Source organism: Heliangelus exortis, chromosome 1 (assembly GCF_036169615.1).
Source record: "Heliangelus exortis chromosome 1, bHelExo1.hap1, whole genome shotgun sequence".
Taxonomy (NCBI): Eukaryota; Metazoa; Chordata; class Aves; order Apodiformes; family Trochilidae; genus Heliangelus; species Heliangelus exortis.
Window position 1 is genome coordinate 75,266,540 of NC_092422.1, and position 27,760 is coordinate 75,294,299.

At 39.7% G+C, this 27,760-nt stretch overlaps 1 protein-coding gene across 4 annotated transcripts; it reads left to right on the forward strand.

Moving 5' to 3' along the window:
- Nucleotides 1-4,598: 4,598 nt before the first annotated feature.
- On the forward strand, nucleotides 4,599-27,760 carry TXLNG (taxilin gamma). 4 transcript variants are annotated; one of them, XM_071748829.1, is made up of 10 exons: nucleotides 4,599-5,538; nucleotides 12,494-12,797; nucleotides 13,466-13,557; nucleotides 16,922-17,092; nucleotides 17,825-18,019; nucleotides 19,346-19,465; nucleotides 20,474-20,548; nucleotides 22,653-22,745; nucleotides 23,271-23,366; nucleotides 24,373-27,760. In XM_071748829.1, the coding sequence occupies exons 1-10, from the start codon at nucleotides 5,401-5,403 to the stop codon at nucleotides 24,691-24,693; spliced, it is 1,605 nt and encodes a 534-aa protein (XP_071604930.1). In that variant the 5' UTR covers nucleotides 4,599-5,400; the 3' UTR covers nucleotides 24,694-27,760. The 4 variants fall into 4 exon arrangements, with proteins under 4 accessions (XP_071604930.1, XP_071604939.1, XP_071604957.1 ...); XM_071748838.1 differs by lacking the exon at nucleotides 4,599-5,538 and adding an exon at nucleotides 6,018-6,134; XM_071748856.1 differs by lacking the exon at nucleotides 4,599-5,538 and adding an exon at nucleotides 6,031-6,154.

The following is a 27,760-nucleotide window of genomic DNA, read 5'->3' on the forward strand; positions in this document are numbered from 1 at the left end:
AGGGTTATATATAAAATTAAAAGAAAAAAGATTTGATACCTCCTTTGATATATGTTGCTATAAGTAAAACCATGTTTATTGTGGGTTTTTTTGTATTGGATGCATGCACAAAACCTGAATTCTGCGATTGCTTTTATTTATTTGTTCTCTTAAGCTGTGGTTTCCAAACTCAAATGTGAAGGTTTCAGAGCCATATAAAGCTTTTGTTTCTCTGCATTTCCTATCATTCCTAAGGCAAAATAATGGCCTGCAAATAGATTGCTCCCACCCAGTTCCTTGTCCCACTTACTTCAGAGATGTTTTAATGCTGGCCATGTGCCCTTTTGTGACTTTGATGCCTGCAATTTGAACATCAAACAGTTTGGCTTTTGCTTCATCATCACCATCTTGTAAATCTGCACCATGTGTAACAAGACTTTCAAGCCCATCCTGTGTTGGGTGGATGAAAGCGCTACTGTAAGAGTGCTACTGGGGGGGGTGGAGCCTCCCCAGACAGTCAGTGTGGACATGGAAACAACAATCTTTCTCAGTGGGATGTGGTGTCGAAAAAATTGTGAGCATGTGAACAAAAGAGCTGAAACCATTGCCTAAGCAAGCAAAAATACTGGTGCCTGGGATCTTTCAGGTGGAGGAGCTGGTGTGCCAGTGCCAGTCTCTCTGGCTATGGATCTACCAGTCAACTGATGTGTCTGAGCACAGGTTGAAAACAGAATGTCTATAAACAGTTAGAAAGATCCTTGAAATTGTTTGCCCTGAGCCAAATGGCAATCTCTCCACCAGCTTCTGGCCCTGAGTTACTCACAGCGAAGCTGGCGAGCAACCCAGCTTGGGAGGCCCAACAGGCCCAACCCTGAGGGGTACAGCAGGGCATGGTCGGCACCTGTTTGCTCTGGGTGCTGCAGGACATCACCAGCAGATGTAACTCACAGCCACACACATTGCCTCTGGCTTGGGGATCCTGATTCTGGTCCTGGCTAGCGTAAAGAAGACATGACCAGTGTTAGAATAAGCAGTGCCAGGTTCATCAGATCCCCAGCCTGACCCCCTGCCTCAGCACAGGGAGCCAAGGCTCACCTCCAGGCCCTGGTGGTTGGCATCCCAGTGCTCTTTTAATGTACATTTGCACAAACCTGTAGCTGGCTCTCATTCTTATCTGTACAAATGTCCAGTTCCCTTTTTAATCTAGTTCTTTATTTCAGTGGTATTGTGGGGTAATTAATGGTTGAATGTGTGAGGGGGGGAAATCTTTTTATTGGCTTTAATTGTGTCACTGTGACGTAGGAAAACAGAAGATCCTGACTTTGCCTTCTTTTCATCATGTCTCACTTGGTACTTTCCTGAGCCAAACTGAGCAATTTCAGACTTCTCACTCTTGGCATACATGAGTTTCTCTGTGCCCCCAATAATTTGTGATAGCTTGTCTTAAAGCTTATTTACCTTTGGAGTTCATTTTCAGAGAGGGAGGTATGACATGTGCAAGGAGATTGAAGGAGACTGCACCACCCAGCTGACACATGCTGGTTTCATTTTCTGTACTAATCCTCTTCCCTTTTCCCCATGTAGATTGACATTGTGGGTTGGTTTTATAAAATTATTTATTTATTTATAGCTGTATGTTCAACCAGTATATGTTTGCAATATTGTATGCATTGGACCCCAGGCAATTTTCCTTGTAGCCTCCATTTAATTTTAGGATCCTTTAAAGCAAAAGAGTGGTGATTTGGGTTATTTCATTTGGTTGCTTTGTATTTTTCTGTAATCCTTCTGCCTTCCTTTTTGTTTTTGATTTGGCATCCTGTGAAAAACATTGAAAGAAGTACAGTTCCTACTCAGCTGAGTGGTGTGGCTGACACACCTGAGGGATCCAGAGGGACCTGAACAAACCTGAGAATGAATCACATGAGGTTCAACAAGGGCAAGGTCCTGCACACGTGTTGGGGAAACACCCAGTATCAATACAGGCTGGGGGATGAATGGATTGAGGGCAGCCCTTAGGAAAGGGACTTGACAGTACTGGTAGGTGAAAAGCTGGACATGAGCCAGCAATGTGCACTTGCAGCCCAGAAAGCCAACCATATCCTGGGCTGCATCAACAGAAGTGTGGCCAGCAGGCTGAGGGAGGGGATTCTGCCCTTCTACTGCGCTCTTTCAACACCCCGCCTGGAGTGCTGTGTCCAGTTCTGGAGTCCTCAGCAGGGGAAAGACAAGGACCTGTTGGAGAGGGTCCAGAGGAGGACCACAAAAATAATCAGAGGGCTGAAACACCTCTCCTGTGAGGACAGGCTGAGCAAACTGGGGTTGTTCAGCCTGGAAAAGGCTCTGGGGAGACTTTATTTGAGCCTTTCAGTACTTGATGGGGGGCTTATAAGAAATATGGGAACATACTCTTACAATAGGGCCTGTAATGATAGGAAAAGAGTTAGAAGTTGTAAACTAAAAGCAGGTACATTTAGACAAGATACAAGGGGGAAATTTTTTACAATGAGGGTGGTGAAACCCTGAAACAGTTTGCCTGGAGGAGCTGTAGATGCCCCACCTCTGAAAACATTCAAGGCCAGGTTGGATGGGTCTTTGAGCAACCTGCTCTAGTTGATGTCCTTGCTCACTGCAGAGGGGTTGGACTAGATGACTTTTGAAGGTCCCTTCCAACCCAAACTGGATGGAAAATTCTGTTGTCCCAGAGCTTCTTGAAAATCTTGCTGAAAGCAATCATGATAGTAATCGTGATGAAAAGGATAAAATTAAATTCAGTGCTGCATTTCAATGGTTTCCTGACTGCCTTGCATGTTGTAACAATGCTGTAAGAAAATGCATGCTCAGTTTCATGGTTTCTCAATTGTCTCCATGCCAATAAAGGCAGCAAAGAACTTGAGACCAGTGATGTGCACGAGCTTCATGAAGTTAAGACTACTCTTAAGTATGGTAATAACTACATAATCTGTTTGTAGCCCATAAATACAGATTACCCTGAAAAGTTATAAAATTGATGTCTAAAGATTTTTACCAATGGAAGTTTAGCTATGTCCTAAATAATAATAATAAAAGAACTAATTTTCCTAAAATTTCAGCTTCCTGCCTGTCAAAACATGAGACCACTACTTCTGGTGCCCCATAATCAAGCACCTCCTCAGAAATGGCCATTTGGGTGGAATATCTACTTGTCTGCTCTTAGTAGATAGTCCATGACTGTTCCTCCCTTACAGAAGCAATCTCCAGCAGGGTCACTGACAGGGCACAACAGCAAAAATGTTCTCACCCTCCTGTCAGAACAGGTATCTACTTGCTGGAGTGGAATAGGAATTTCCAGAACTGTTGATACTTTGCTGGCAAGTGCATTTATGCAGGAAAACAATTAGCAAGAACTGATGGAGAGAGCTATAAATGTAGCTGAAAATGCTAACAGTAGTTATTTTGTTCAATAACACGTTTGTGTTCTTCAGAAGACAATGGCACAGCAAGCCATCAGTGCACCAGAGATGTGTGACTGAGCTGAGAAGTTGACTGTACTTCTCTTACTGTGCCTGCAGCAATCCTCTAAACCCCCAAAACTGGTAAAAACTGACTTACTAGGAAGCAGTACTTACTCTTTCTTCCAATAAGGCTTATAATTGATCTGCACAATTGTATCAGCAGAAAGAAAAGAAAAAAAAAAAACAAACAAAACCAACCCCACCAGTTCAAGTGTGAAAAGAATTACTACTGGAAATAGACTCTCTAACATCTGGTAGTTTTTTTGAAGAAAATTGCAACCCCTTTGATAGAACAGCTTGTGTCTGCTGCACAATGAGTGCTAACATCTCTGGCACCTAAATTCACCAAAACAGGCCTCATAATGAAGTTTATTATAGTAGAGGCTTACAGCCAGCAAGAACTCTGTGCTGTTTTTTTCCTGTTCTCTCCAAAAGTAGTTCATATTTGTAATTAGACTTTGGTTCCAAAAACTGCCTATCTGGGGGGAGGGAAAGGAGGGCACAAGAGTATAATTTTTTTTACTGCATGTATGAACTTTCAAATAATGCTTGGGGGAAGTAAAAAGTAATGTGAAAACCATACCGAAGGATTGCATGAGCCTTACTGAGATCAAACAAGATACTTGCATTGATCTCTTGCTACTTTCAACCAGAAGGGATGCATGGGGAAAATTCTGCTGGGGGAGAGAAGGGGCTCTTTTTTCTTGATGCAAGAATTGTACCAGCACTATGCATGAGTGCATAAGAGAGCAAGTTTTATTCTGGGGGAGAAAAACTCACTCTGAAGGTCAGGATGGCACCCAAAAAATGTAAAATTATTTTTCATCTTGAGTAGTTCTGGTAAGTAAACATTCAGGATTTAAGGACAAAATTATTCTGCTTCAAAGAAACTACTTTATTCAACATACTCACTCCACCTTTTCTTTTAAGTAGTAAGTGTTTAGGGAGGCTTACAGTGATGTTTTTATTCCGTAACCACATACAAGAACATAAAGGCTCTCCTCATATTATGAAGAGGTTCAGACTATTTCCCTGGAAAGAAGAAACGAATGGAAGCTGTTTTTATGCATCACTTTTAGGTAATTCCAGTGCAGTCCACCAGAAGACCAAGGCCCTTTATGTGCACATGGAACTGCAGGGGGGTTCCCGGGATTGCATTTATGCCCCGGCAGCTTCATTCTTCCCTTCAGCACGTGTCAGTTCTTTTTTTGCTTTCTTTTTGAGGAGCAATCCTTAAAACCCACAGCAGCAGCCATGTGGAGAAGAGCCAGGCTTGGTTAGGGCACTCAGGCCGTGGCACTTGGCCATATTCACAAGACGGGCTCGGGACTCAGCTCTGCCGGCCCACGGAGCTGCTCCTCCCGCAGCCCCGGTCCCGGTTGCCTGCGCAAAGTTCTTCAGGAGCAGGAGGAGCTGGGGCGGCAACAGCCGTTACCGGGGAACCACACCACGCTCGGCCCCCGTCACGGCTGAGAGGGCCTCATCCTCAGAGTCACGACCCACGCAGCAAGAGCTACAAGGGAGGCGGAACCCAGCCGAGGAGACCCGGAGGAAGCAAAGCCCCCCGCCGTGAAACAGCGCTGGGAGACCCCCCGGGCGGGACTACATCTCCCAGCAGACCCCGCGGCAGGACGGGCCGCCGCTCCCATCAGCCCCTGCTGGGGCCGGAGAGTGGGGGTCCGCGGGGACGGACGGTGCGCTCCGGCGCGCAGCATTCTGGGAAATGGAGTCCGCCTCCTCCCGCGGAGCCCGCGAGTGACTCCGCCGCCCCGGCAGCGGCGGGGGAAAGGCGGGTGGGAGGGCGCGGGGCTCCCACGTGGGGCAGGAGGGTGCGCGGCGATTGGCTGCCGCCGGGAGAAGGGGCGGGCCCGCCGGGAGAGTTTCCGGTGTCCCTGGGTTCGGCAGCTTGTTTGGATGCTGCCGTCACATCATGGCGACGCGCGGAGCTGAGGCAGCGCGCGGAGGAGGCAGCACCGCGGCGGCGGCAGCGGGACGGAGCCGGCAGAACCGGAGCGGCGGGGAGGAAGAGGAGGCGGCCTCGGCCCTAGCCCCGAGCGGCAGCCCGGAGGTGAGAGCGGCGCGGACGGTCCCAAAGGGGAGGGCGCTCCCCCACCCCGCCGGCGTCTGGCGCTTCGTTCCCCACCTCCCCTCCTCCCCACGCGGCCTCCGCGCCCGTTCAGCCCGAGCGCTCGGGGCTGGGGCGGCCGCTTTCCCCACCGCCTCCTCCGCTTTCCGGAGCCTGCTGGCAGGCTGGGCAGGCCAACCTCCGCTCCGCTTACCCCGGGACAGGACCCGCCGCTGCAGCCGCGGGTGTGCGTCGGGAGAGGAGCGTAGGGGCCGGGGGGAGGGGGGTGGCATCGCCCCCGGCGAGCCGCGATCACCCCGCGGGGCGCAGGGGGTGGCTCTTCCCCCCTCTGCCTTCCGCCCACCCCCGGCCGGGGGCGGGGCGATCCCTGCCTGGCGCGCGGTGGGCCGTTGGGGGGGGGGGCGCGGTGGCTGCACGTGGTGGGGCCCGGGGGTGTCTGGGGGGCGGGAGGTGCGGGGGGTCCTCCGCGTCCGCCGCTCTGGCCCGGCGGCCTGCGGGGCCTTTGCTGGGTGGCACCGTCGGTCCCCCGGACGTTGAGCGGCGCCGGTGCTGCTGCTGCTGGCTCACGGATCTCGTCGGTGAGAGCGGCGTGGCTGAAGTGCGAGGCACAGCTGGCAGGAGCAGAGGCCCTGCTTGCCCCCTTCTTGCCCATTCCCCTCCCCCCCCCCTCCTCCTTCTTGCCCCTTTCCCCTCCCTCCTTCTTGCCCCCTATCCCTCCCCCCCCCCCCCCCCCGCTTGCCCCCTATCCCTCTCCCCCCCCCCCCCCGCTTGCCCCCTATCCCTCCCCCCCCCCGCTTGCCCCCTTCGCCCCCTCCTCTCCTGCTCGTCCCCGTCTCCCCCTGCTTGCCCCAATTCCCTCCGGTGTGTGGCGGGTGTGTGTTGAAGGCGGACGGCGGAGTTGTTCCCTTTATCGTCCGATAAGGCAAAAATGGCTTTTTCTCTCTGCCGACACAACCCTGAAAGCGACGGGGTCCTCGGTGACTTCTCTGTAATTTCTGGTTCGGTTCTGTGTAGGAAAAGCCTAAAATCTGTGTGCTTGGGCACCGAGCGACAGACCCAAAATGTGCTGTAATTCCACTACTGTATGCAGTATCACCGACGTGGTGGTGGTGGTTGTTTATTTTGGCTGTTGGAGAGAGATTTAGGAGGGTAGGGAGCTAGTTCTACTCAGTGGAAACCCATCTCTTCTGCTCTGTGTTTTCTTCAGTTTTTTTTACTAGGAAGTGGCTTGTAACTAAAGTGTCTGCAATGAAAGCAAGTGATGTTGTTTAAAAAAAAAAAAAAAACAAAAAAACCAGCAAACAAACAAACCAGCATTTATATATTATTATATAAACTTCTGCAGAATGGATTTTTTTTATATGACTGGGAGTATAAGGCAATTTTTGTTTTGAACTTTTTTTGTGAATTAAAAGTCCTTCAGTAATCTCCTGCAGGTTTCTCCCCCCCTGCCTTGATACACAGGAGCTTCTTTATTTTTAGTTTCCTTGTGACCTGTTTGCATTGGGAATTCAGAACTTGTCTACCCTGCTTTTTCCAGAAACATGCTGTGGATGACTAGAAAACTATTAGGTTTACAGCAAAGGGGAAGTGAAACCTCATTGGTGGAAGTGATTCATGCTATATTAAATGTTTTCTTAATTAGCACCTGTCTCAAATGCTTATATTAAAAAAGGGATGATGAAATGGTCAGCACTTTGCATATAAATGCACTGAAAGTTTCGATTTAAGTTCTGGGTTCCTCCAGTGACATTTTTGCTAGAGTTACAGGAAACTGTTTTTAATGTATTAAGTTAAAATGAGGGAAGAGATCTTTCTAACAATTTTTCAGAGCACAGAGATGAAAAACTATACAAACTCAACTTTTTTCCTTCATGTTTGAGATAAATTTAAAAAACAGAAATGTTTTATGTGTTGTGGGACCACAAAAAGAGTGATAAGCATGGGAACAGAAAAAAAAGTAGGGACCATTAAGCAGGGGTTCTGTGAGAATGTAAGTGAACCAATAGCAAAGACTCTATTGAATGTGAGACCATCAGTGTTAATAGTAGAAATCTACTAGTGTTGCTATGGATTGACTTTTTAAAGATAAAACACTGATTTCTGAAGTAGATACTTCTCAATGGTCTTCGTACTTTGTTGGCACTTTAAACCTTGCAATACTTTGAAACTAGAGATGAACAGTACTGCAGGTGCCTCAGTCCAGTATTTTGAAAGTAGATAGCTGAATGCATAGAATATAATTTTTAATGTAATGACAGAACCAGGTGAAATGTTTATTTGAAGTTACTTTCTAGTCTCACAACTAAAATCTTAGTTCAGTAGGGATGGCACCTCAGAGGTGATCAGGTTTTCAGAAAGGCGTAATTAGACTGCATGATCATTTAGGTCAATGAGCACAGTATAGGGAAGTGTTGCATGGAAAAATAACCTTAATAAGCAAGTCTTGTAGTGACAAGCACCTGAATTATTGTGGCTACACCAGTGGATGAAGGTGCACCTGCTATAAAATTCAGACCCCAAAATGTTTTTTTTTTTTATGGAGACCTCATGAATTAAATTACAACCAAGAATAACTTTTTTTTCAGCACAGTACAGTTATTTTAAAAAATAAGTTTTCTTTAATATCTGCACTGAGGAAAAGTATATTACACACCTCTTTTCCAAGTAAGTTTTTCTGTGATTGTTTACCCCATTTTCTGGGATATATATTTATGTTTTATGTACATATGTTTGTTCTAAAGTTTCCAGGGTATTTTTTTGAAGTATTAGCACTTCCAAAGGCTCAGGTTCTAAGTCTTCACAGTTCCAGTCAACTGCCACTATGGGGAGTGCAGGAGATGGTTTGATAGATTAATGCCAGTGCCTTTTTTTAGGGTAATGTCTTGGCATGTATGGGGAAAAGGGTGTTGGTGCAGCTATTAATTATAGTTTCTTTTAGTGCGAGTTTTGAATTTTGATAAATGATTTTGTGATCTGATGAAGTGGCACGTTATCTGTGCAACCCAATCTTTTTATCTCTCACTAAAAATGTTTCTAGGTATGTAACGATCTAATTCTGATCTGTCAGATTATAAGCCACCTATCCTTAAAGCTAGTTAGAAGCTGGAGGTTGGAAGCCAGCTGGAAGCTGGGAGAGCATGGTAGCAGCTAGAAAAGGTAGTGGTGATTTCAGTAGAAGGTCTCTGGTGGGATGGTTTTGTTTTGCTTTTATTCAGTCAGTACTGAATCAGCGCTGTTACACAATGTGCTGTTGGAAGTGCTCTGTTCTGGCTGGAATGTTAAACGAAGTTCACCCATCTGATGAGCACACATTTGAAAAGATGGAGGTGACAGTCAGGGGTTGTTCTGACCATTGGCTCAGTAAGGGAGGGCAATTTCAATGATAATTAATATAGTTTAGTGTTTTTTCAGTGTGACATTTATTATTACTGTACTCTGACTTGAAGCTTGATACAGATCAAGTCTGAAACTATCTGTTGGTAAACTATTTTAATAATAAAATGAATCTAAGAGGTTGTTTAGAGTTTTAGTTACATTTTTAATACCTGAAGTGACACCTAATATAGAAAATTGTTTCTAATTCATAATCAGGCTATTATTTATTCAACTATTAGTGTTTGTGGCCCCTGCCAGGCAATGGCAAACTTCTCTTTTTAAAATGAAAAAAACCCCACTTTGTAACCTGGGTTAAATGCCTTAGGATTTTATTATGTTGTGCCACTACGGACAGTCTTGCTGCAACTTATGGACTACAACTTGATTTAGTCCTAGAATTTACTAGAGTCTTTAAGATTTATTTTTTTTATATATTATCAGGCTGTTTTAGCTGCTGGTAGAACCACTTCTTAAAATACAGTATTCTAGCCTGGTGTCACAAATTTTTATCGTATTTAAACAAAGAAAATCAGATATTATTACAAAAAATGAGTACTGTCACAAAGAGTTCTGGTTTTGCAGGGGGCATGCTTGCTTCTCAGTAAGCTTGAATTTGTTCCACATTCACTGGAAAACCAAAAGAAGGTTGAGAAGTTCTGTGGTCTTTCTATTGCTATTATTCTCAATTAGATTTGAGATGGACAAGACACTTGTACACAAACCTGCTCTATTGGAGTCTCAAGTACTGAAAATCTGACATGGTTTTTTTGGGCAAAGATAGAGAATACTCAGAGCTGAGAAATTATTATTGTCAGTGAAGAATTGGACTGACACCTAATTTGAGTTCTACAAAAAGCTCTGCTGAATTAATGAGGTGGTTGTGTTCACTCTGTGAAAATTCCAGATGCTTTGGAATATGCGTGTTAATTGCTAGCTCCCAACTGACAGGTGTTCTGGTTACTGTGATGGTTTGCTAGTAGGGGTGGGCATTTTGTGACTTACTGGTCACATGTATGCCTCTGCCAGTACTTAGTCATATTCCCCCAGAAACAGCAAAGTTTTCTCAGTAGAAAACCAGTGAAAATTCCTGGGTTTTCTATATTTGAAGCAGTGCTTCTCATGAAGGTTGCCTTGCTGACAGTGTTGCAGTACCTCTATAATCGGTGTTAACTACATCCCTATGGTGAGGATAAGGTGGGTTTTGTTCAGCTTCTTTGCTCAGGCTGGTATTAGACTGACTTTTTTTTTTAGTGACTCTAGTGCTTTGGCTTCTTTCCAACCATCATGCTAGCACTGCTGGTTGGCAGGATTGCCTGTTGCTGTGCAGTGAACTGGGTTGAGGTACTGATCTGGCTATAAAGAGTATTAGAACAAGTTGCACAAATGTTGCTAGCAAAACAGAGGCAGGAATGAAATGCTAGCAAGAGCAGCTTGGGTCCTGCCACTGTTCAGTGTGCAACCACAGCTTCAGCTAGTCAGGCTTTTTCAGCTGCTTTTTGGTGTCCCTGCAATTTTGTGCTCTGCTTTCAGCAGAAAATTTTGAGTCTGTTTATGCATTTTGGAAAGTCTAGAAATACCAAGCCAAACCAACAGACTTTATCTTTTGCCAGGCTTCTTAGGCACAAGTATCTGAATCAGAAGTTTGCATTCTGTGTGATGGGAAAACTGCAAGTTTTGATTTTTCAACTGCAGTTCTACTGTGGTATCATGTTGGGCTCAGATACCTTTGCTCTTCACTGTTTTGTCAATGTAAGGTGGCACAGCATCTTTAGCTTCTGTGTGAATCACGATTTTTGGGGAAGATCTGTGCCATGATTCAACCATTCGTACTAAAAAGGTTAAGTGAGCTCTCCTATTTTCTCTCGTTCTTTTTTAAGAAGCATCTGTTGCTTGTTTAGCTGACTCTAAACTTGATGGGGTAAGACTTTCACATAATAGTGGAAGACCCACATTTTAAGACAATCTAAGGGGGGGAAAAAAGCATTTTACAGATTGAAAAAGTCAACTGTTAAATGTTGGGGTTATTTATTTATTACAGAAATTCTATTACTGCATGGCCATTTAGCATTGGCTGTTCTTTAAGGCTGGCTAATTCCAACCTCAAAGAAGAGTAAAACGGTCTATCTGTACAGAGTAAAAAACCCTGTGCAAACTCCTGGTTTTAAGAACTAGAGCATTTTTAATGTTAAAAGGATCAAACAATCTGAAATTAATTTGTGCTTTACAACATAACTGCATGTGAACAAGTCCTGTTTTATAATTCCTTTTGACATTTTAGGGAAACTAAATTTCACTGAAAATGCATCAATGAGAATGATCACCTTACTTAGCAATGTGAATGGAGTTCTGCTTTTTGCATTTTTAAACAATGTATCCACACTGAATGTGGATTGCTTGCAAATGGACAGCAAAAAATACCCAATCACCTCTGTTTGTTGTCTGGAGTCCCAGCCTCCCTAATTTATTTGAACAAACAAACAAAACCACCCAACCAAACACCCTTGAAATTCTCATCAGTCTTAAATGTTTCTAGAAATTGAGAAAGTTCTGGTGTTTGAGAGAGGACTCTGCTTTATAAGCTGCTTATTGAGTTAGAGTGGCATCATCAGGTGTTCTGTTCCATAATATGAAGATATCACTGCACTGCTAAAGCAGCTGGTGATGTTTAACTTTTTGATTGAATAATTAAGCATTTTGAAGTTTAAAGAAATGTTTTGAGAAAGTTCTGTTTAATTGGGCAGGAATAATTTATTGTTAAAAATCATACGTAGTAGGATTCCAAATCTGAAGCCATTTAATATTCACTTCTTTGGATAATTTCATAGATGTTAATTTTAACATTTCAAAAATTGATGTGTTTCTAGACCTGTTTATCATTCTTGTTAGAACAACAGATTTTTACCAGTGGTGAGCTGAAACCATATTTTGCGTTCCTATTGAAATGATGCAAACTATTATCCTATGTGTGTTATTGAAACAATATATTTCTATGGGCTTCCCAACCGGTTTACCTTTTTACCCTTCTTACTGTATGTCTCTTGAGCTAATTTAAAGCTATCTTCCAGTTTTCTGAAATTAATACGTAATAATGTTGCATTTAATAGTTGTGTCAATTGCCTCAATTTCTGTACCTGATTTTTTTAATGGCAGTGCATAAAGCTAGTTAAACTATTGCTGAATTTTAAATTTAGTATATTTAGTGTGAATGTGTGAGATACATTTTTACGAACTACCAGGGATGATAGTTGGGATGATAGCTTTGGGGTTTTAAGAACAAATTTCTATGTTAACTTTTAATTCTAGAATATAAACATTTTTGGAATAACAAGTTACTGAAGTTGTTTCATAACAGAATAATTAATGTTTTGGGCTGTAGTGTGCTGTTTCATTGCTCTACAGTCTCATTTTGTGTGCATGTTTTTATATTCCTGTCTTAACAACCTTGAGTATCAGCTTGAACAATGGTGGGATTTTACTCTTGTCCATGCAGAAAAAAGGTGGAAGGTTTAATTTTAAATGCAGTTGCTTGACCATTTTCTTTTCCCTTCCCCTTCTAAAGCTGGTTGGTGGTGCAATGGAAGAAGCTGGATCTCTGGAGATGGGAATGAATAACCAGGATCAGCTGGTGAACAGCAAGTGCAATGAATTGTCTGATGCGGCGTTGCAGCCCAACTGTTACGGGCTGGAAAACAGGGGCACACTGGAAGAAGCTGAGTGTATCACAAAGAACAGAAAGCACCTGGGGACCTCGTGCTGCTCTCAAGAGACTCGTGAGGAGACTCCTGGGAGAGAAGAAGCCCGTACTGATCCACCTGATGGCCAACAAGATCCAGAGAGTGAAAAACACAAGGAGAAAACTTTGGGTATGTTGTTGTCATTTTGATTCTTAAAGGCTTTAATATTTTCATGAAAGCTGTTCCTCTTGCTGTCTCAAGTTTACTTTGTAGCCAAAACTTGTAATCTTTACCTGGATACTCTGAGGAAAGGTACACTTCTCTTAGGAAAAGATAGTTCTTAATGCCTATGTAAGAATCCTTTTCTGCTGGCAGCATTTTTTTACAGGCACTCTGACAGTAATTATGTGGTAATCACTAATCAGCTTTTTTAACTTTCTGGTTGTTGGATTAATTTTTAAATTTGGAATTGCAGTGTTTCAGTGCTGATGCTTAAATTCTAAAGGCTTATTAAAAACTCCTGTGAATATCCTTTATTAGCAAAACTTCACATTCTAAATTTCACTCTTAGATTTTTCTTTTTATCTGTGCCATTATAAAACAAAAAAAAACGCACCCTGTGGTTTTTAAGATAAAAGTGACTTTTGCTATCCAAGTTATATAATGGCATATAGGCAGAACAAATTTATTCTTCCTGTGATGGCTTCCCTTTTCATCTGTTTGGATTATGCAGCTATCAAACCAGAGAACATCTTAAGTCACACTAATTTCTCATGGTTCTATATTTTACTTCTAAAGACATCCTGCTTTTCTGGTATATTTTTTCTTAACATGGTTGTCTTTCATACAATTCATAGGAAAAGAAGTGCTATTATTAATGCAAGCCTTGAACACACTTTCTACTCCTGAGGAAAAGCTGGCAGCTTTGTGCAAGAAGTATGCTGATCTGGTAAGTAATTCATAAAGATAGCAGGAGTTATTCATGTGTTAATATTAATTGTGGAATGCAAGAACTTCTAATACAGGACAGTTAACAACTTTGAATGTTTCACAGTGAAAGAAAGAAAAACCTTTCAGGCTTATTATGAGTATTGCTTCAGCCAAACTTGCATGTAGTCATCTCACTTCTACATGACTGCCTAAATCCAAAGCAAAAATAGGTTATGATAACTTTTTGATAACTTCATGCTGAACCACAGCGTTAGGATTAAGAGAAAAGCTAAGAATTTCTTCTGGGACTAATTATTTTCTTAGTTTTTGTCTGTTTATAATGCTTTTGTGCTAGTGTTTTATAATTTATACCCTTTAGGATAAAGGGAAAGGACATACTGTGATAATGAGATTTGGAAAACAAGTATCAGTGATACTTAACTCTTTATTGATTTTTTTTTTTTCTTTTTTTTTTTTTTTCTTTTTTTTTCTTTTGGGGGGGTGGGCAGGGAAAGTTGAAAAGATCGAGATTTGATTTTGCTACGTGCTCTGATCGTGCAAAGGAATGAATGGAAAAGCATCTATTTCTTCACTAGCAAATGAAAAATGTTAGGACAAATTGATCATAAAATGCACTCCCACCCCCAAGCAGGAGAAATTATAACTTATGTTCTAAATTAACTGATGGCAAAACTGGGGGGTGGGGAGTGGGAAGGCACATGTGTTGACTTTTCAGAATGTGTCTGAGAGACAAAAATGCTTCACTAGTTCATCTTGGGATAGGGACAGATAAGAATGAATATGCCATGTGTATTTGCTTTCCCTCCATATTTGTACATATAAAATAAATGCAACAATAAAGAAAACTTAATAGCTTGGAAAAAAAACATTTCAAAAAAATGTTGGAAAAAACCCCAAAAAGTGATTTGCCTCCTGTAGATGTCATGTATTTTATTTATATATATATATATATAAATATGTATATATACATTTTTATATATGGAAATTTTTCTGAGAAATGCATAATGGCTGCACACCATGGCATAAAGCTTCTGAAATAATTTTTTTTCTTTTGAGAGTAATAATGTCTCCAGAGCTTTGAGGGTGAGCTAGCAGGTAGTCTTTTTACTCAGAGGCAATACTTCTTGCTTAAGAATAGACTTATGGTAGTTCTGTATAGGAAATCTTGACTTCTCCTTGGAGGTCTGCTAGGTTTTTGCTTTTTCTTTGCTCTCTTTCACATGCACACTCTTGTTCACATGAGTGAATTTCCTTCAAAATCAGCAGCTTCTCTAAGAAGTCATGTTCATTTAAATGAAAAAAAATAATGCTTCCATCGTGCAAGTCAAGGATGGGGAGCTGACCTAAAAATTACCTTTGATACTGTGAGAGAACCTAGTAAATGAGTTAGTTCTTAGGAGCAATTGCTTGTGCATGTGATGCCTTTTCTGTTTGAGCGAAGAACTCCCATGTCAAATGACAATGGTGATGATGATGATGGCCTGCATGAGGAGCTAGGTTGGCATGAATTCCTTGTTTCAGCAGAAGGAAAGCTGTCTGCACCATCTTTGAGTTTTCTTGTTGAAGGAAACATCTCAAAACAATGAGGGAACACCTGGACCAAATGAATTGTAATTTCCTTCAAGAAGCTCGGCAGTCAGGACAGATGTGTTCGTGTTATGTTTTTTCCCCTTCTCAGGAGAGGATCAGTGGTCTATAGGTAGAGTAAGCATTCACAGTGAATAGATAGTCACAGAAAACCAGTTGCTTTCTCCATGATGCTCAGAACTGTTGGGAAGTTGGGTGGGAGCTTATCTGGGTCTAACAGTAGCTCTGTTTTAGCTGAGTGAGTCTTAGAGGTACTCTGTTCCCCTTAAAAAAATTAGGTTGGATCTGGTTGTATTCTTTTTAAGATGCATTCTTTTCTTCATGATAGTGGTGGTGAACCACTGGCATAGGTGTCAGCTTTAATGCCAGCAGAGGTTTGAACTGTTTATGACAGTGCACCTACAATGCTTTTTTTCTTTTTTTAAAGATTCATCATCTTTAAAGCTCACTGTCAGGTTTTTCAGTGGTGTCTCATGAAAAGGACTGTACAATAAAGGTAGGAAAGCCTCTCTCCTGGCAAAAGATCTTCCACAATTTTTTTTCCTAATTTGGAATCTATCAGGAGATCAGTTTGTGATGCAGGAAGGTTTGCATCCTTGGTGATATGTCTCACACTGGCCTGAAGTTTTGTGTATTTGTAAATAGCACAGCCACTTGCAGTGTTTTTTCTGGCCACCCAAGGACAGGGCTTTTACTGTTTGGATATCAAAACATTTCCTTAACGCTTCCTTTCTCTAAACTAGATTAAATATACATTTAATGTATTGCTCTCATGGAGGTGCTTAACTTTATTTATTCTTCCTTCTGTGCTTCAGCATTATTTTGAGCTCTTTCAGAAAACCAGCATTGTATTTTTCTCTGTTGTGGTGATGTTTCTCAATGTCAGCCTTGTTTTCTTGTGGTGTACTGAGGCTGAGGCACTATCTTATACAGAGCAATGTTACATTTAACATTGTTACCTTTTTTACAATAGAAGAATCTCTAAAAGAATATGGTTTCTTGGGGAGCCCAAAAATCACATGTAATGGAACTCACTCCTAGATAATGCAAGAAATTTGCCTTCACTACGTATTCATAGAATGGATGTTGAAGTCAGCACTGTATACAAAGTTTAATACTCTCATCTGCCATCTAAACAACCTAAAGGAAATAAAATAAAAAATATGTTAAAACGGTCAAGACTACAGGTCTCTTAAGTCATCAGAGCCTGGGCTGTGCAGCTTTAAATGTATTTTACTTTATCTGTGAGGAGCTACTGGTTTTATCTGTTCTTTTCTGAAATACCTTAGCATTTTACGAGCTTGTATCAATTACTGCTTCCTTTGGTACTAGCTCCTGCTGACAAGAACAAACTCTACACAGTTCAGTGGGTTTTTCTTTTTGATAGTAAAAACAAGACCAGTTGTATAAACAGCTATGTGTACATTACAGATAAGAGAGTAGAAAAAAGTTGTGACTTGTTGAAAAGCCAGTCTCAGTTGGCTTTTAATTGTATCTGCCACATCCTTCTTTCTCAGGATAGGCCTACCCCTGTAGCTGAATATAAGCTGATACTCCATGGTCAACAGATCCATGGTCCCTTTTCCTCAAAGGCAAATGTTTGTTAAGTTGGAATTTGTGTGTTTCCTTATAAGATCAACTTGGGGGTCTTAATGAAATTACTTTGCTTCCTTGCTTTCACCTGAAATGTTTAAAGGTTTGTTCAGTCTGCTCATCTAAATGCATAAAGATTGTTTCACCTATGTTTATTTAATAAATACACTCTCTAATGTTAGTTGGAGGAGAGCCGGAATGTTCAAAAGCAGATGAAGATACTGCAGAAGAAGCAAGCACAAGTTGTGAAGGAGAAAGTCCACTTGCAGAGTGAGCATAGCAAGGCCATTTTGGCACGTAGCAAACTGGAATCTCTCTGTCGGGAGCTTCAGCGTCATAACAAAACTTTGAAGGTTGGTTTAATTTACTTAAATTACAGTGTTAGTAGGAAATCTTACTGATTACTGCTTAAGGTCAAGACTGCTGTTTTTTGCTTACTGCTTTGCCCATACTGTATCTACCTGCAGAAGCTGGGTGGCATGTACTGTAAGTGTAGCTGATTTTAAAATGAAGAATATGAGGATAATTAAGTCACTTGTAAGTCGCTTGTATTTTTTTCCCCTCAGACTGGTTCATGGATCACAATAGTTTAAGAATGTGATCTTGTCATTTGTTTCTGGGTGCAGTGCTTGCAAAAATAGCACAAGTGAAATAACAGCAGCTTGAAATAGCAGGGTATCAAAAAATGCATAATTGTGCCAGAATATAATGGATAGGAGCGAAATGGAAGAGAGCAAAGAGATTCTTATCTGTATGAAATTTCTTTGTAGTTTCAATGATGGTTTTAACACCTGAGCAGCACTTCGTCTTGCAAAAGATATTCATGTAGCATCTTGTAATACCAGCCTCTGAGTAGTGTTCATAGTGTAAAGGACAAGATTCTCTTAATGTTTTGGAATTTTTAGATTCTTTGTTCCATGCTCTATGTGTAGTCAGCATAGCATATTATGATTATGGCTTATATTAGCTCTGGTTCTCTAGAACTTGAAACTTTCCAGAAGTGAATTATTACCATTGTTCCTGACTCAAAATCTGAACAAGGTGCATGGTTTGGCTTGAACACATTTAATATTCTCTCACAAAAGGAAGAAAACATGCAGCGAGCACGTGAAGAAGAAGAAAGACGGAAGGAAGCAACTGCCCACTTCCAGATTACACTGAATGAAATTCAGGCTCAACTGGAACAGCATGATATACATAATGCCAAGCTCCGTCAGGAAAACATTGAACTGGGGGAAAAACTGAAGAAACTCATTGAGCAGTATGCTCTGCGAGAAGAGGTGCTTATATTATGCTTCTAATGGGATTCTGTTGTTCCTTGACTGTAAGGATCAGATAATTATTTCAAGGGGAGGAAAAAAACTTGTTCTTTACAGACACTTAATACATATTCTGAATTACTCGTTTTATTTCACTATTGTGAAAAATGAAGTAGTTGATTGGCCCGTTCTATGCCTTTCCTGTCTGGTTTTGTGTGTCTAAATTAAAGATGCACTGAAAAAAAGGATCTTTCACAGTGAGAGTGGTTGAATAGAAATAAGTTGTTCAGAGAACCTCTGAACTGCATGTTCATAAAATAGGACTGCATGTTCATAGAATATCCCCTGAACTGACCCAGAGAGGTTCAGTTTAACCTCATTTGAAAAGACTAAATGGCTTCCAAAGGTTATGTTCAGCATGATTCTATATTTGTATTTGAAGTTTTTCTAAATTACAATTTCACATTAGAATGAGAATGGCTAGAAGAGTTACTCTATCCTGGTTGGTTTGGTTCATTAAGGTTGAGGGGGTTTGGCAGTCTCCTATGTGTATGTGGTTCTTCTTTTTGGTATAAAATCAAAATCACTTATCATGCTTTAAGAATACATTTGGACTGGTATCATGGAAGTGACTGTGTTTTAGGGGTAATGGAGCTTGTTTTAATTGGCACCAGTATGTGAGCTAGCCAGACTTAGCCACAGGAGTGGAAAACAGCCAATTCTTGTCAAAGAGGGAATTAACCTTCAAGGAGTACTACAGTGAAGATTAGTTAGTTTTTAGCGTGCATAGGAGTTTTGGAATACTGCTTCTCAGCTGGTTTTGTTCTTTTTTGCAATATTTTATCTACCATGAGGTAATCTGAAGCAGAGAAAAGGTAGGAAGCTGGCTTGTGCTGCTTTAAAATGGGAGTAATACTTGCGTGCAGAAATGCATGAATCTGTACATTTGTGGAATTCCATCAGCCAGATAAACTAAACGTTTCTCATTTTGAAGTTGCTTTTATTAATTATGACTAGAGCTTTTAGAAATAACAAAATACAGGTAGGACTAGAGGTATTTAAGTTTAGAAGAAAATACATAGGCTACTTGTTTACAGGAATGTGAAGTGACTGGCAGTATTGTACGAGTTTAATAAAATATGCATCTGGCTTCCATGAAAGACAAAAAATGTGTAGCTATAACACATGGTGATAGCAGGAGAAAACAGCATATAAAACAGTCTTTTGGTGCTTTTTCTTTTACATGCAACTTCTCAACAATATGCATCTCCCCAAACATGTACACTTACCTTAGCTGACCAGTGCACTGCTTATATTTGACTAACACAATTTTCTTTCTTCCTTTAGCATATTGATAAAGTATTCAAACATAAAGAACTGCAGCAGCAACTTGTGGATGCCAAACTTCAGCAAACTACTCAACTTATTAAAGAAGCAGAGGAAAAACATCAGCGAGAACGAGAGTTTGTAAGTGAATTCTATGCTTGTTAAGGGAAATAAAACCTGCCCAAAGTAGATTTTTCATGGTTTAAAGCAAATACAGAGAACTGGGGGGACTGTCTTTTGAAAGTTATAATAATCTCAGTCTTGATGTTGAAATGAAAGTTTTGTGTACATGTGTATGATGCCCACATTCCCGGGCAAGTAATATTTCTGTTTGCATTTCCCCAGAAATGTGCTGGGTATCATTTAGATTTTTCTTAGACTGAGAAGTGTCATGAGCTTAAACACTAGAGGTACTTTCTTGGTGTCTTGTAGGTTTACTTCTGTTTTTATGCAATAAGAAATAACAAATGCAGAATAAAGCATATGGTCTTCTGAGCATATGACCCCAGAAATCTGCCTGATGTTTTATTTGTATGTTGATAATAAGCAATTTACTTGCAGTCTTCCAAGAAGTTGGCTTTCAACAAATACTTACATGAAGATTTTTCAGTGCTCTTTATGTATCTGGAACTTCTAAGCAAAAGCCTTGCTTTTCTTGCATAATCTTAAAATTAACATCCAGGGTTCAGTTCTATATTATTAAGCAATAATTTGCAGATCAAATAAAAATTTCTTCTGATAAAAATTTCTTTGAAGATGAGTTACAAAATAGTGTCAAGTTGAAGCAAAATTGAACTAGATGGTAAAGTTAATACTAATGACTGGAGAAACTGAGGTGGAAAATAAATTTGAAAGGTTACAAAACAGTTACAGATTATGTACAGTTCCTAAACTACTCATATATCTTTAGCAGTTCAAACTTGCTACATAAATAGAAACATTGACTCATGCTACCAATTAGAAAAATCTTTATAAAAATAATTTCTGCATGCCATCACATGCTTTAAATTGTGTATGTGAAAAACTCTTGTGAGAATATGTGGTTAGGTGATGTTAACCTTTGTTCACTTTTAATCATTTAATCACAGTTGTTTAATATATTAACCAGTACTTTCTTCATTATGTGTTTTCTTGCCTTTTTTTTATTAGCTGCTAAAAGAAGCTACTGAGTCCAGACACAAATGTGAGCAGATGAAGCAACAGGAAGCTCAGCTGAAGCAGCAAGTATGTTTTTTTTAATGGACTGCTCTTCAATAACAGTTGTTATGAAAAAACAAAATGTAAAACGAGATTGTGGCTGTAGTGAACATAACACAACATAAGAAAATACTTACAATTTATGATTCATCAGATGCAATATACTACTTGTGAAAAGTACTTGGTATTTTTTTTAATTAAGTCTTAAATTTAATTTCCAGTAGTTAATTCTTTAGTAGTGAAGTATAAACCTTAAAGATATGGCATTTTCTGTATCTTGTTTATTACACCTGGAAATGGAGAGTACTGTTACTGGCAGGTGCTGAATCCCTTTCCTTTAATAGCATTCATATTACAAACACTAGAATATATGAAAGCTTAAGATTTTCTGTTCATTGTGGCTACTTTATCATTCCTTGGCTTCTCTGGGACTGCTGTGTCTTTTGAAGGTATTTTTATCTTTTTTTATAGCTGTTCAAGACCAGAGAGGCCCTTGTGATTTACAAAGAATTTTTACCCACGCAGGTTTTAGAATTTGTTCCTTTTAAGTTTCCATCCTGTCTGGTCATGAAGGACTGGGAGCAGTAATGTCACGTTTATCCTTATAGTTATTCAGGTGTCTCTGTCAACAAAAAAAATTATTATATTCAGATCATTTTCTTGCTGTGAATGCTACAGCAACATCCTCTCTGGAGTGGAGAGATGGTCTCCAGTTTTTGTGCTGTGGTTCTGGATCACCTGCAGTCACCAGCCACATGAGCTCACATAAGTCAAAGGGAATTGGTAGATTCAGCTAAGAGCATCTGAGAAGCAGGACTTATTCTTTTTGGTCTGTGTCTCTTACTGCTTCAGTTGTGTGAATTTCTTGTATTGAGTTTCCTTGCAGGCTCTGTTTCATGTCCTTCGTTCACACTTGCTGCACCTAATTCTTTTCCAGGCTTTCCCAGAGTTACATTTAAAGTGTGTATATGTGTAATTAATTGTAACCACATGTTCAATGACTTGGACTCATTATTATCCAGATTTTCAACAATTTTTTTTGCTGCACTTAGTCTTTTATGTTTTTTTTCAAGTTGGTTACCCCTTATTTAAAATCCCACTGTTTTTTTTATGCTTTTTAATTGTAACAATAGGAAAAGTTTGTGGTTTCTTGGGGCCAAAAAATTTTTGTAGAATAAACGTTGACTAGAGAGTTCACTCACAATAATGGCAGTCATGCTGTTGACAAGGTAGTTTAATTCCTGTTATGAAATTTCCTCTACTATTAGAAGAAAATACAGTACTTCTGTGCTCTAAATTGTATTGTCCTGCAGCCCCCAGTGTAAGAATTGAGATAAGTGGTTACTCTTCAGATGGAGTAAGAAGTTACTACTAGTAAGTGGTCACGTATGCTCAGAACATCAAATCGCAGTACTGATAAATTGTTTTAATAAGCATATACTTTTTTTTTTTTTTTAAAGCTGTTAACATTTTTGCAGTTCCTTCTTCGTGAATGATGTGGTGCAGTGCAAGAAAACTCTGTCATTGATAATGCTATTCACTTGTTAAAATGTATTGTTTTTCACTACTAAATTAATTCCTTGTTAGTATTCACTTTGCATGATTTTTGCTTACTGGGCAGATTGCATAACTTGTGAATGTGTGATTTGATTTCTGGAGTCAATCATGTTTATTTTGTCTCAGCCTTGGTTGTTAATCAATCAGCCTTTGGCTGATTAAGATGGACAGGTAGGTCTTTCATAAGGTAATTTCACTAGCCATGTGCTGAACTCCTTGTATATTAAAGTCCACAAAGGTTTTATTTGGGTTTTGGTTTTGGTTTTTTTGGTGGGAAAGGAAAAATGAGATAATGATGAACTGTGATGTCTTCCAACATTGTATTAAACATAATAGCCTTTTTTCTATAGTGTATACTACTGTTCTATAAGCATAGAATTTTCCTTTTTTAAGTAGTTTGAATGGCATGTTTTCAGACAAGTTCTGCATGTTCCCCAAATGGAAATAGTAGGATAGTAAAAAAAAAAAATAAGCCCTTCTCCTTCTACTATCTTGAGTTTATTTTTTCCTTGTACCTTAATATTTTGTATTGTATACAGCTTTAAGATTAATGTTCCTTCCTTTTTCCCAACAGCTTTCCCTTTATATGGATAAGTTTGAAGAATTCCAGACCACCATGGCAAAAAGTAATGAACTGTTTACAACCTTCAGGCAAGAAATGGAGAAGGTACTTAGAGGATTACGTAGAGTTACATAAAAAAGTAATATTAAAATGCATGCCATTAGTGGATCTCACTTAGATTTTGTAACAGTTTTTTTTAACAGCCTTCTGAAAATTTATGGAGTGTTTTGAGATTTTTTTAAGTCATAAGAATTTTTCATATGATAGCAAGAAATGTACTTTTTTCTGTTTTTTGCAATAGTTGTATAACATTAAAATACCAATTTCAATCTTATATCAAAGGTATGTAATACTTGTCTTTTTTGGCTGTGCTTATGTTTTCTAAAACTTATTTTCTGGAGGTTTTCTATTAGTTGTACTTGAACATTGATAGTCTGGTTCTATGAATCAATCTTGTTTTCTTTGAATGCAGAGTCTGTATTTGTGGGGCTGATTTCGTGCAGAAATTTTCCATAAAATAACGTATTCTTGAACTGGACTTGAAAAGTAACACAGAGGTAGAATTACTCATGTAAATCTACTTACGTTGCAAAGCAAGCCACAAAATTAAGTCTCATTTCTCTTTTGTAGATGACAAAGAAGATTAAGAAACTGGAAAAGGAAACCATAGTGTGGCGTACCAAATGGGAAAACAATAACAAGGCTCTCCTGCAAATGGCTGAAGAGGTAGTTAATACCTTTTAAGCAGCAGTCTGGATAAACTAGAGTCTGTATCCTACAGAACTTCATACAGTTTTTCACATTTAGAAAATCAGAAATTATGCACACCCCATCTTGGATTGTCTGCCATGTGTTTTCTGTTGTGTAAATGGTTCTGTTCTCCTTAGACACTGAACATAAAAAGCTGCTATAGAAATCTAAACTCTAGACTCATAAATTATCCTCATCCTTCCTTGCTTACTGTTTAGTTGTAAGACAACATGTATGAAATCATAGAAGCTGAAGGAACTGGCTGTATTTTAATATGCTGAGCAAAGTTCAGTCAGTACTACAACAGAAATCTATTTTAAATATAGAAGACACAAATGAAGTTACCCATGTGTAAGAGATTACTACCTGTATTGCTGCTGCTTTTGAGGTCATAAGGTGCCATTACTTAATTCTAGTTCAGCAAGAGGAGTTAAAACAGTTTCCACGCAAGCTACAGGCATGCAGCTCTGCCTACACTGTCCAATGCCTGGTTCAAGTATGTTAGATACTATTTTGTTAAATCATACTAGGTTATATAGGTTCTGCTATGGCAGCGCTTGTCTTTGTCTGCTCTTCTTAGGAGAGCCACGAGCATGGTACCTTCTGACCTGATTCTGCTGCTGGAGTGTAGCTTTCCCACTTGTATGCCCTTCTGCTCCCTGTAGTTGCCATTATTTGGGTTGTAATCGACTGCTTATGGGACTCTTGTCATGGTCCTCACTGATACTCAGCCCTTACTCACAAGTAGCATTATGTAGTTATGTAGTTGTTTGTTTCTAGAGGTATCTGTTGCAACTCCAGTTTTAGACAAACCATCTGCATTGTGGTGGTGAAGTATGCTGAGCATACTAGTGCAGTTGGAATTTGACCTACTAGATAAATTAAGACTTAAAATTCAGAATTAAATAGTGGTGATTCTTTTTGTTAAGGAAAAAAAAAACTAATTTCTATCACAGAGCTTTTATCTTCTTTTGTCCTTCAGAAAACAGTAAGAGATAAAGAATACAAGGGCTTTCAAATAAAACTGGAGCGTTTGGAGAAGCTATGCAGAGCCCTTCAGACAGAAAGGAACGAGCTGAACGAGAAGGTGGAAGTCCTTAAGGAGCAGGTTTCTCTCAAAGAAGCAGATGTGGATCTGGCTGTGCAGGTGTTGCAGTCCTGCACACTCAATTCCCACGAGGAGCTGGCAACTCCCACTGACACGGAACCAGGAATCCAACCCAGCGTGGAATCGCGTGAGGCAAATTGTTCCGAAAAGACTGTCTCAACAAGTCCTGTTCCTGGCACTGAATCTGTAGACTAAAGTGAAGTGTAAACACTGTACTGAGAGATATATTTTGTGTATAACTTTCTCTGTTGGTGGTAACTATTTGGTTTTGTGGTGAAAATTTTCTTACTTTTTCTACCATATCTGTATTTTCTTAGAACTACTGGACTTATGTGGTACAGGAAGCTGCATAGCAGCTTTAAATAGCTTAAACTATAAATTTTCCACAACTGTGTTGCACATCTGCCTCATTTTTTAAAAGAAACTATTTTTCCATAAAAGGATGCATGTGCGTTTCCTCCCCACAACACAAATCACTGTCATGGAAGACTGTACAGATACAACATCGTTCCGAGGAAAACGGTGACAGAATGTCACTTTTTTGGTTTAAAGAACAGCATTCTGGTTTTGTTGATTGATTTGCCACTCAGTATACTAAAGATTACCAATTTTTCTAGTAAATTTATCTACATAAGGATGTCTAATGGCCAGTAAAAAAAATTGTCAGCTCTCCCTTCTAGTATGTTTTCATATATATGAATGGAAAAGTAAAGGTCCAGAATACAGTAAAAGATACATTTAAAGGGTTTTATGTACTTTGTGGTATGAAAAAAAAAAGGCTTTGAAATACATTAATTTGCAGCTGGTGAAACAGGGTGTACAACTTTTTGCAGACTTCTCAGGGTTGTGTTGTAAAGGTTATTTTGGACTGTTTGCCCTACCTGTGAACAAGCTAAATATAGAAGTGTGAGAAAATATACAGCAATGTTACCGAGTGGAATTTTGCAGTTGTGTAGCCTATTGCACAGATATTGGTCATGTTCTTCCCTCTTAGCTGCAGTGTGTCCATCACTTGGTTATCCTAACTAGAGATATCCATTGCTGTCTAAGTGAATCTCTGGATTAGCTGAAGGGCTGGAAAATAGACATTTACTGCTGTAGGTGGGGAAGAGGCAAGTCTGGCATATAGGCTTTCTCTAATAGCCTTGTATGCAATGTATTTAATGCAATGTATTTAAGTGTTAGTTAAGCATATATTGGTTACAATAGAACATGTAGATTCACATATTGAAGTACAACATGGAATTTCCTGCACACTCAGTCTTGAAGCTGTTACCAGTTGGCATGTGGCTTCCTGGTTAGGTTATCTGGTAAAGATGGTACTTCAAATTCTTACACTAACGTACCACAAGCAAAACTCCCTTATTAATCTTTAACTATATAGTCTTTTCTTAGAAATTTTGATAGCCACATTTTGACTTTTCCTGAGAGAAACTAGGACCAACTTTTTTTTTTGGCAAGACAAGCTACCCTTTAGTTCCCATATATTTATAGTTTTGGTTGCTGTCATTTAAGAAATATGAACATGTGTAGCCTTTTCTGGTACTTAAGAGTTCTTTGCACTTACTTGGGAGGGGACTTCTGAATCAAGCACATCTCTCAGTGAGCTTCCTACCCTCATTGCCCTTGACAATTTAGTGGCTAAATTAATTACTTGAATTTCCAGGCTGCACTGAGCTCCTGATCCTTTTCCTGTAGTAATGTATATTGAAATAAAGTAGCTGTCTCTGGAAGAGAGTAGGGTGATGTCAGGCCTGATAAATGTGTTTTAGCTCATACCACTGAGAGGAACTTTGCAAAACTGACATTTCTTAAATGGTGGGGCAAACGGGAAGCCGGCCATCTGAGATCTGTGGGGGGTTTGTGTTCATGGTCCAAGCACAACACAGGAATTAAAAGAAGGTAGCAATGAGCAGTCGGGTTTAGACTCAGCTTTGAAATGTTAATCATCCTAAGCATATGGCATAAAAATACTGGGAAGAAGTATTTCAGACTTGCTTTTCAAATTACTTGCTTTATAAAGAATCAAACTTAAAAAAATAGTTGTTTTGAGAACTGGTTTCCAGCTAACACAAACCCTAAAGTAATTTTCCTGAGGAAAAGTGAAAAACTTTGTATCTGATGCATCATACCCTTGGCAAGGTAGGACATGCAGTTTTCTATTTTTACAATCTATTATTTGGACATTTGTATCTCTTAATTCTTTATATAGTGCTTGTTCTATATGGAGGCAAGAGTGAATTTTGGGACTCTGCTGCAAGAATATTTTAAAGGGCTTTTAGAGACATGACAGATGTATAGAACAGCAATACAAATATATTTGTTACTGACTTAATATGTAGATGAAGCAGAGTGCCCTGAGAGGCTTTTAGAATGGGGATAGTTTGTTTTTTTTTCTCTTTCCTACCCTTAACGTACCCGTATCGTATCAACTTACATGGCAAAGGTGTGAGCTATACTTGGCTTCCTGAAATGAGTCAGTAAGAGTTTCATGCGTTGCTTTGAGTGTTTAAAAAAAATAAATTAAAAACCAAATTTATATGAGGGATAAGTTCAGCACTCTGATCTGCCATACAGCAGGCTCTTGCACTGCCAGTCTGCAGCCAAATTGGCTTCAGTAGGGTTTTTAAAGAAATGTGTATTAATGCCTTTCTCCTACTACCCTAAACTTTAACCTGGGCTTTAAACTGATAGAGCCTGAAAGCAGTATGTCTGATTGTCAAAACTCTGGGGCCTGATTGACAGTTTCACCATGATTTAGCTGCAAAAAGTGAAATGATCTGTGATACAAGACCCAAATATGTGTGTACATACACAAGTAGGTTAGGGCTGTATCTCTAATGTTTTGTCCTTCCTTTCATTACACCTGGTTACGTTACAGTTCAATTCTCAGGTGTTGCAGAAAATCTACCTCTTTGGACTGTAGATGGAAATAACTGTGAAAAAAAAGTGATGCAGAAATCTAGTTTGTGCTAAACACACTGCTTTATTTTTACAACCCATGTCTGCTTTCATGAGGAAAAATGATAAATGAACAGGCAGTCTTTGTTTTGCTTTTCAAAAACATTTTGTAGAGATTTTTCACTAATGTGAATCTGAAATTTTATCTACTCGATTCTGTATAGATTAAGTAAATAAGTATGCTTAATATATTGGACTCTGAGTTTTTCTTTAACGTATTCCTGTCTTCTAACTGGATCTTCTGAACTCACTGTATTTGTTTGAAAACTCAAGAATGAAAATTAAAAGATGTGAAATTTGA